Raw genomic sequence first — 9,945 nt, 5'->3', positions numbered from 1 at the left:
TTTTTAACGTCAAACAATTAATCTTGGTTCACATTCAGATCTCAGACTCTGATCGTCTTACCGAAGGCAGTGTCATGAAATCGTGAGTCCTAAATATGCGGTCCTAAGACTGCGATCCAGCAAGTCATCCTGATACTGCAGCCTCCTTATCGCGGGGGGAGTGACTTCTCGTAAGGAAACGGTAGTTTCCTGTAAACTTGAGAAAAATATCAACGCATGACAAACTTTTAATAGGTCCTTGATATCAACGGACTGTACGGAATCACGGTGAGTGAAGGAAATATATAAAAAAAAAAGTCCACAAGTGAAAGAGCGAATGTTTCGTCTGAGGGACCTCTTCTGGTATGAACTGTTTGGGTGGTGTATCTAACGTTATCGGCTAACGTATTACCGTAATGTGATGGAAGGGTGGCGCCGTGGAGGTGATGGAGGGAGGCCAGGCAACAATATTGTAATATTATGATTTGTATGCACTTTTCTTTAGTTTATTTAGTTTATCCACCACGTTCTTCTACAATGCGGTTTATACATAACACTATGATATAATGAACATTGCTGCAGTCGCTAATGTGACCACAGTCGTTTATTATGGTAACAAAATGGTCCATTGCCCCCCTGGCTGAGTGCGCAGCCAACCATGTTTGTAAACTGGAAAAACAAGCAAGTATCCACTTTTGTTTCTAAGCTGCTGCAAAGATAAAATGATAAAGACCAGAACTTCAGAATTAAGTAAAATAACAATTGATAGCAAAGCAGATATGTAGAAATGTACACAATATTGTTTCATTCTCTGAACCACAGGGGGCAACCAAACATACCATCAAGCATAAAAGAAGCATTATATAATACAGATATGGAGAATGAAGGCCCACCCATCTTTGCACCTGAGCAAGAATCAAACTGGTAAGAGATAATGATATCAGACTCAAAACAACAAGTGAAGTCCACAACTTGATTTGCCAATTTGCACACTACACAAATAATATCTAATCATTTTAACATTCTCTGCCAGAAGATTCAACCTTTGATTTGCCAAAGTATCCACATCTGTTCTTAAACAGCCCATGAAATTCACAACCCAATTCTTCTTAAAAAAAATAAAAGACAAATAGTAATCATAATGAATAATAATAGATAAAGAAAGGTTTTGTCTAAAATCGCCAATTCTATCATCACATTTCAAATAACAAACAATCGGATAGTATGAGCGCATGATGAAAGAGAATTGTTGAATGTGTGATCGCAGTTCTTGATTCAACAACATTACGGCAACTTATTTTAAACTAGGAAAAGTATACGTAGACCTGACTGAATATGTGAATGAATATATTTCCAGTTTGTGGCAAAAGTGTACCCTACATTCATTTAACCCTAACCTTAACCCCTAAACCTACCATAACTCTAACCGGGTGGAGGGAGTGAGAGAGATGTGAGAGACAGAGAGAGATGTGGAGGGTATTTGCGTAAGGATTGTGATTTCATGTTCGGTATTCAAATATAATCCACAGAAACAATATGTAGTTGTGTTTGTGTACAGGTCTCCATTCTACGATGAATGAGGAGAGAGAGGACTGGGGTCCCAACTCTAAAACCACTCTGTCTGGGGAACATGGCCGCCAGAGCAAAGCTAAGGGGTAAGAAGAGGATCTTTAACTGTGTGTCTGTCCTTCTCCGAGCTCAGCAGTGATATATTATGACACAATAATTTGTCTGAGTAAAAGCTGTGTGTGTCTTGTGTTCAAGCCCAGAGCAGCAGAAGAGAGTAAACTCCCCTGTACCAAGCCGTGTCTCCATGAAGAGTGATGGGTCTATGGATTTTCCTCCTAACTTTCAGGATGGAAGTCACCAACGTGCTGAGAACAGGTATGATTTATCAAATCATTTATCTAATTAAAAGACGACTACAAATCCTTACTTCCAGATTGGTTGTTTTTCTAGTGGGAAGCATGAGGGTGCAGTCTCCCCTGGACCCAGCTGTGTCTCCATGAATAGTGACCGTTCTATGGGTCTTTTTCCTGACTTCAAAAAAGGACAACCCTCCAGAAAGGAGAGGTAGGAGTTTCAAACTGATGATGGAAACACATCAGTTGGTTGTTATCAGCCTTTACAGATACTGATAAGAAGTCAGGAGAAATGCAGTAGAACCAATGTGTGTGTGTGTGTGTGTGTGTGTGTGTGTGTGTGTGTGTGTGTGTGTGTGTGTGTGTGTGTGTGTGTGTGTGTGTGTGTGTGTGTGTGTGTGTGTGTGTGTGTGTGTGTGCGCGCGCGCTCCACAGACAACCCCAGGTGTGTTCAAAGGTTACCGGTGCTCAGTGTGTACCGCAACTTCAAACAGAGCTGATCAAGGTGTGTTAATATCCGACAATTAATTTTACTTTAGCTCAACATGAACATTATAAAGCATCTCTTGTATAGACTCAAGGCTTCCTCTTTAAGACCAGTGGGACGTGAATCCAGGAAAGACGCTTCCGATGTCCACAGTTTGTTCAGAGTAAAAGTCTCATTGACATTTGTTATTTTCCAGATGGCTGAGGAGAGGGTACACGCTTTTGTAGACAAGGAGCTGAAGAAGCTCTGGAGGGATATTTTCCCGCATGACCCACAAGGCTCAGAGACTCAGAGGGAGGAGGAGGAGGAGGAGGGGTTGGATTGTAAGAATGAGGATCAGAGGAGGCGTGCCATAGAGGGAGTAGTAGACATCACAAAGCTCTGTCTGTTGGAGCTCAACCAGGATGAACTCGCCGGCAAACTGAGGAGCGGTAGGTGACTTGAAAACACAAAAGCAACTTTTCTTTTAACAGAACCGAGACATTTTGAATTTTTTTAAATAATTACAGTAAAAATAGAAATAGATTAATGTTTGGAAGAGCAGTCTCTTTCTACATTTCCATGTGGAAATATCTCTCCTCCTGGAGGTTAAATGGTTTGATCCAGATATGTCAGGTTATTGTGGGGGTATCAGGTTAAATGGTTTGATCCAGATATGTACGGTTATTGGGGGGTATCAGGTTAAATGACTTGATCCAGATATGTAACTCAGTGGAAGAGATGTAACACCATCTTTCTAGCATAGCAAATCAATTTCCACTGATACACAACAATAATATAACTCCTGAGCAAGTCACAAGATACATCTAAAGTCAAATTTAAAGTACCACTGTCACCAAAACCAATCGTATTGTTGTGAAAAATCATATTGTTCTCTGATTTGTCTATTTTAGAATCTGTTGCTGTAGAGTGCCAAAATAAAATCAAGGCTCATCTGATGGAGAAGTTCAGGTGTGCGTTTCAGGGAGTTGCTAAAGCAGGACTGCCAACAGGTCTGAACACCTTCTACACAGAGCACTACATCACAGAGAGAGGCAGTGGAGAGGTCAACAAGGAACATGAGGTCAGACTGATTGAAACAGCTGCCAAGAAAACTGCCAAGGAGGGAACAAAAATTAAATGTGAAGACATCTTTAAACCCTTGCCGGGACAAGATCAACCAATCAGAACAATAATGACAACTGGAGTAGCTGGCATCGGTAAAACCGTTTTAACACACAAGTTCACTCTTGACTGGGCTGAAGGCAAAGCCAACCACGACATACACTTCACATTTCCCATCTCTTTCAGAGAGCTGAATTTACTGAAAGAGAAGGAGTTTAGCTTGGTGGAACTTCTTCATCATTTCTTTATTGAAACCAAAGTGGCAGGCATCTGCAGATACGATCAGTTCCAAGTGGTCTTCATCTTGGATGGTCTGGATGAGTGTCGACTTCCTCTGGACTTCCAGAACAACCAGATCTGGACCGATGACACAGCGTTGACCTCGGTGGACGTGCTGCTGACAAACCTCATCGAGGGCAACCTGCTTCCCTCTGCACGCATCTGGATAACCACACGCCCTGCGGCAGCTAATAAGATCCCTGCTCAGTGTGTTGGCATGGTGACAGAGGTGAGAGGGTTCACCGACCCACAGAAGGAGGATTACTTCAAGAAGAGATTCAGAGAGTGTGCGCTGGCAGGCACCATCCTCTCCCATATCAAGAAATCACGAAGCCTCTACATCATGTGTCACATCCCAGTATTCTGTTGGATCACTGCTACAGTACTGGATGACTTCTTCAAAACATCCCAGAGAGGAGACAAGATGCCCCAGACCCAGACTCAGTTGTACATCCATTTCCTGAGAGTTCAGTCCATACAAGGGATCAGGAAGTATCATGGGAGCGCAGAAACAGATTCTCAACGGAGTTCAAAGAGCAGGGAGATCATTGTTTCTCTGGGAAAACTTGCTTTTAACCAGCTAGATAAAGGCAACCTGATCTTCTACGAGGCAGACCTGGCAGAATGCAGCATCGATATCAGATCAGCCTCAGAATACTCAGGAGTGTTCACCCAGCTGTTCAAAGAGGAATGTGGACTTTACCAGCTGAAGGTATTCTGCTTTGTCCATCTGAGCATCCAGGAGTTTCTGGCTGCCCTTTATGTCTTTCTGTCCTTCAGAGACACTGGTGTAAATCTGCTCTCAGAAGAACAACTGAACTCGCAGGAAGAAGAATTCCTCTACCAGAGTGCTGTGGACAAGGCCTTGCAGAGTGAGAACGGACACCTGGACTTGTTCCTCCGCTTCCTCCTGGGTTTCTCTCTGGAGACCAATCAGATTCTCCTACAAGGTCTGCTGGGACAGACAGCAAGTAGCTCATGGACCAATCATGGAATAGTATCGTACATCAAGGAGAAGATAAGTGGAGATCTCGCTCCAGAGAGGAGCATCAATCTGTTCCACTGTCTCAATGAGCTGAACGACCATTCTCTAGTGGAGGAGATTCAACAGTACCTGACATCAGGAAGTCCCTCCAAAGAATCTCTCTCCCCTGCTCAGTGGTCAGCTCTGGTCTTCATCTTACTTTCCTCAGAAGAGAATCTGGACGTGTTTGACCTAAAGAAGTACTCAGCTTCAGAGAAGGGTCTTCTTAGGATGATGCCAGTGGTGAAAGCCTCAAAAACATCTCTGTAGGTTCACTAAAAACATGTATTATTATGCACATAAACCAATACACATAAGCCTACAATATAGGTATTAATGATAGGCAAAACACTACAAACCCTACAGCGTTAATGATACAAGCTATTTAATAATCTGCTTTTATACCCAATTGATAATTAAAATTAATAAAACCTACAAATACATATTTTTTAATAACAGCTACTAATATGCTCCTGTTTATTTTGTTTTAAGGCTGAATGGCTGTCAGCTGTCAGAGAGATGCTGTGAAGCTCTGTCTTCAGTACTCAGCTCCAACTCATGTCTGAAAGAGATGGATCTGAGTGGTAATGTTCTACAGGATTCAGGAGTGCAGCTGCTCTCTGCTGGACTGAGGAGTCCACACTGTACACTGCAAACTCTCAGGTCAGTTCTACTTGGTGGTGTAACTTACACCGCAAGGTTCCATATCAGAAGACATTTGAAACCTCCAAACTGCCGCCTCCAATGTCCTCCTTAATGACGTCTAAATATATCAGCTTTTGTTGCAATGACGAATAGGTGTAGGCTAGGTTATATTATTATGTAACCGTTTGTTCATGATGGTACAAGGTGTATGTTGTAATCTTATGCTACTCGTTATCATGTAGTAAGGCAGTAAGGTGAAATTAAGAGTTATTAACTTAACTTTAATAACTGCCTCTTCTTAAAAATTCTTATCTGGATCTTCTTAGGGGAACTTTAACGACACGTTTTATCTTGGATTTCTACATATTTTTTAAGTACTAACATTCAAAGATCTATTTTTTATTTCACCTACATTTCCCTTTTATTTATAATGAAACGTTAAATACTTCTCTTATTCAAAACACAGTTCTACGTAGTTTTGGCCATGTGACATCATTTTTAGTTTGGGATAATCCTTTGAGTCTCCCGAACCAACATATTGGAAAAGTTCATTAAGAAGCTCTATACAAACCAAGGAACTTCAGAATCAGGATTTATCAAGTCATTATTTCTTCCTTTCCGAAGCTGTTCTCTTTAAACAAATGTGATATTATTTTAATAACGCAAAACACTTAGGATGGCTGCGTGACTTTCAAATCCCTTCATCTGCCCGGGTTCGCCTCAGTTATGGCAGAGAGAGACAGAGTGTAAAAGTATCCAAAGACACACAAAGTCCATAGTAATAGAGTAGGGCTATTAATTCTAGTAGTTGTCCCTCATTGAAACATAAAAATAGTCACTACAGGCGTAAAACTTAAGGATAATTTGGTTAATTAAAAAATTTGGGTCCAGCCCTACACAGTTCCTGACCTTTACCTCTTCATTTTGTGTGAAGGCTGAATGACTGTAAGCTGTCAGAGAGATGTTGTGAAGCTCTGGCCTCAGTTCTCAGCTCCAGCTCCTCTAGTCTGAAAGAACTGGACCTGAGTGCCAATGATCTTCAGGATTCAGGGGTGAAGCTGCTCTCTGCTGGACTGGGAAGTCCACACTGTACACTGGAAACTCTAAGGTCAGTTTAATTTACAGGGAAAACTTTGGGATTTTTCAACCTGGAGCCTATTTTCCGATCATTTCGATCATAAAATGATCAGAAAATAGGGTCAAAGATGAACCTTTAATGGAAACACAAGATTTCATATCAGAAGACATTTAAAAGATTTACATCCATAAAAGTAAAAATGTACACCGTAAATATAGAATTTGTATAGTGTGTGTGTGCGTTTGTGTGTATCTTTAGGTTGTCTGGCTGCCTGGTCACACAGGAAGGCTGTGCTTCTCTGGCCTCAGCTCTGAGATCCAACCCCAACTATCTGAGAGAGCTGGACCTGAGCTACAATCACCCAGGAGACTCAGGAGTTATGCTGCTCTCTGCCGGACAAGAGGATCCACACTGCAGTCTGGAGATTCTCAGGTACGTAAAGGACAGCTGACAGCTTAGCGACAAGGTCTCATACAAGGGATTCAACCACCTGCTAGAAGTGGTTTAAAAAATGCTAATGTAACTCATGTAGTTTATTAAGTGATGATACTGCAGATTACAATGAATTAAATGAATTAAAATGTTTCCATGTTTAAAGGCAACAAGCTGCTCTCACTATTTACCCCCAGTATCGAGCATGGTGGAGTGTGGAGGCTGAAATCAGCTCTGAAGAAATGTAAGTGTCTGTTTAATTTGATTCATAACAAACATAACGCTAACTATTTAGATTAAAAGCCCATCAACACGGCATTAGGTAACGTCTGTTCGTTCAAATCCTGCTATTTTTTGTTAATAATTGCTATATATTTTTTACTATAGGATGGTGATCATTTGTACAAATATTACATGAGCCAGTGCATCATAATAATCGTGATACTTCTAACATTATCAAGCATAGTAATTATATGTGTATTTTATATTCATGATATGCAATTGTACCATTATTCTTCTTGCAATTATTATATTATTTATTACTTTATCACTTACTCCAGATATTTTAGTTTGGCTTTTTGAAACGTTGTTTCAATAAAACATGTGTTCGAACCAATTAGAAATATGTTTGAAATGAAATGTCAGGTCTGCATGGTGAGAAACGTCTATAATAGCACAGCGTAGGCCTACTTGTAAATTTTTCAGGGTAAAACAAAGGAATTATTCTGTTAATCCTACATAGAATAATAAAAACATTTGCTTTGTGATGAAGGTGTAAACACCAAACACATACAGATCACTTAAACATTATTTAAATGGCTCATATTTGATGACCTATCTCATCCTTTTATTTCCTTGTGTTTTGAAAGCCTTCTCATGTCTTGTTCTCCCGTCAGATGCCTGTGAACTCACACTGGACCCAAACACCGCCAACGTAAAACTCTCTCTGTCTGATGACAACACAAAGGTGACAGTGGTTGAAGAAAAACAGTCGTATCCTGATCACCCAGAGAGATTTGACTTCTTTAAACAGGTGTTGTGTAGAGAGGGTCTTACTGGCCGCTGTTACTGGGAGATTGAGAGGGAAGGAGATATTGCCACAGGAGTGACATACAGAGGAATCCCAAGGCTAGGATATGGTGGTGATAGCGCATTTGGATGGAACAGCAAGTCCTGGCGTATTGATTGTCGTGAAGATGGGTACACTGCCTGGTACAACGGTATTAGAACAGAAATATGTCTTCCCCCCCCTGGCTCCAACAGGTTAGGAGTGTATCTGGATTGGTCTGCTGGTACTCTGTCCTTCTACAGAGTGTCCCCAGGTATTGAAGGGTCCTCAGACACAATGACACACATCTACACCTTTCATGCCACATTCACCCAGGAACTCCACCCTGGGTTTAGGTTATGGAGTTCTGGGGCCAGATTCACGAAAATATCTTAAAAAGCAAGTGAACCCGCTGCTCTCTTTTGGTGTTTTTCCATTTGCACTTTGGGCCGTGCCGAGTCAGTACTTGACTTGTGTTTTAGCTACCAGTTTAAACAAGCCGAGCCGCACCCAACGACATTTCCAAGATCTGGCCAAAGCGTGCCTGAACCTCCTCCAAGCGGGCTGCAATGTCGTCAGCGCAAACATCAAAGTCAAGGGAATGTTCTCCGCACATGCACTCCAGGGCTTTATAGTATAAGTGTTTATATGTTTCTTTAAGTAGTTAGCATTTCCTGCCAACCATTCTTGTGAACATTCTGCTCAGCACAGAACTCAAAATGCTCAAAATGCTTCAGAAGCGCACTTTGACAAAACAGATGCTTAACTTACACTGCAAGATCTCAATTTTCAAATACCATATAAACTTGTTTTTTTAATAAGAAATTACCTGAATCTGCCCCCTGCCTCCGTGTGTCATTTGTAGGAACACACACACACAAATATATACACAGACATACATTTCAAGCATGTTTAAAAACGCATACACATGCATTCAGGCCTTCATGCGCACACGCACACACACACACACACTATTTTTAGAGCTTGGTTGTTAATTGCTAATCCATCTCTGTATTCCAACTGCTGGGCTGTTTTACTTAGTGGCAACATTAGATTTGAGGGGAACTCTGCGGGTTGAGCCTGGGGGGGTTCACACCCCTGATGCAACGTTTGTTTGTAATAACTGGTAATCTGTATACAATTTGAATATCTTTACGCCTGGAACTACATGTATTACATTTTGTTGTTTTAATAGCAGCTGTTTTTGCTCTGAACAAGTCAACTTGGAGAGTTTAAATGTTGAATATACTCGAGGGCTTTTTATTCTGACACGTTTTGATTTGATAAGCCTGACACGGAGCCTGATTTAAAAGAGATTGAATATTGTATTCGTAATAGGAGTGGTCGATGGGGAAAGCGAATGATGTTCATTTTCTGAATGACAAACTGAATATTGATTCCCTGTGTTCAGTTGTGAACACCACGAAAGCAGAACATGTTCAGTTATTAACGATATGTGCACACCTGTTTATGATTTTTCATGTAAGGGACAATTTATTCTGATCTGTTTTTTAATAAAGCATAACGGTATTAAACAACTCAGTGGATCCGACTGGATGTTGTTGTGGGTTCAGCCGATGATTCTTCCCTTTCCTTCAGTCAAAGGCTTAACAGATGCTTCTCCAAACACAGCATTCGGTTGTTTATCCTAGTTGCACACCTGGAATGTCTTTCCAGCTTTTGAAACCCAGCAGATCTCAGGTATCCTGCCCCCCCCCCCCCCCCCCCCCCCCCCACACATTTGCTCCACCACTAACACATACAACGGAGTATCCATCCTCAGCGTGTGAAGCGAGGATATTGCTATGCACTTCATGTTTTACCATGATAGTACAATAACAGTGAACAATGGAATTTGTTTAATTATAATTAAGAAAGTACCGTGTCATCTAACGGTCATTGTGCTAACAGTATGCATGCACTTATGTAAAATCTCTAGCATTTGGTGAGAGTAGCTTAGTGAAGTGGCGAGAGTTAAACTCCAGCTTAAAAGGTACTGGCCTCGAT

At 41.2% G+C, this 9,945-nt stretch overlaps 1 protein-coding gene across 1 annotated transcript; it reads left to right on the top strand.

Annotated features, from left to right (window-relative positions):
• Positions 1-518: 518 nt before the first annotated feature.
• Positions 519-9,476, top strand: LOC132474284 (NLR family CARD domain-containing protein 3-like). Its single transcript, XM_060074882.1, has 12 exons — positions 519-903; positions 1,538-1,634; positions 1,744-1,863; positions 1,939-2,052; positions 2,277-2,346; positions 2,525-2,759; positions 3,222-5,001; positions 5,228-5,398; positions 6,315-6,488; positions 6,717-6,890; positions 7,088-7,134; positions 7,787-9,476. Exons 1-12 carry the CDS (start codon positions 861-863, stop codon positions 8,332-8,334), a joined length of 3,573 nt encoding a protein of 1,190 aa, XP_059930865.1. The 5' UTR covers positions 519-860; the 3' UTR covers positions 8,335-9,476.
• The last annotated feature ends 469 nt before the right edge of the window (positions 9,477-9,945 follow it).

This window comes from Gadus macrocephalus, chromosome 16 (assembly GCF_031168955.1).
Source record: "Gadus macrocephalus chromosome 16, ASM3116895v1".
Classification (NCBI taxonomy): domain Eukaryota; kingdom Metazoa; phylum Chordata; class Actinopteri; order Gadiformes; family Gadidae; genus Gadus; species Gadus macrocephalus.
The sequence above is the reverse complement of the archived record's forward strand: the minus strand, read 5'-3'. Positions and strand labels throughout refer to the sequence as shown.

What these genes read in the sequence shown, in the direction of transcription:
- LOC132474284 (XM_060074882.1), top strand. Translation starts at nt 861, where the DNA reads ATGAAGGCCCACCCATCTTTGCACCTGAGCAAGAATCAAACTG. An exon ending in TTCAAACAGAGCTGATCAAG is followed by an intron (nt 2,347 to 2,524) that starts GTGTGTTAATAT and finishes GTTATTTTCCAG; the next exon opens with ATGGCTGAGGAGAGGGTACA. An exon ending in GAAATCAGCTCTGAAGAAAT is followed by an intron (nt 7,135 to 7,786) that starts GTAAGTGTCTGT and finishes TTCTCCCGTCAG; the next exon opens with ATGCCTGTGAACTCACACTG.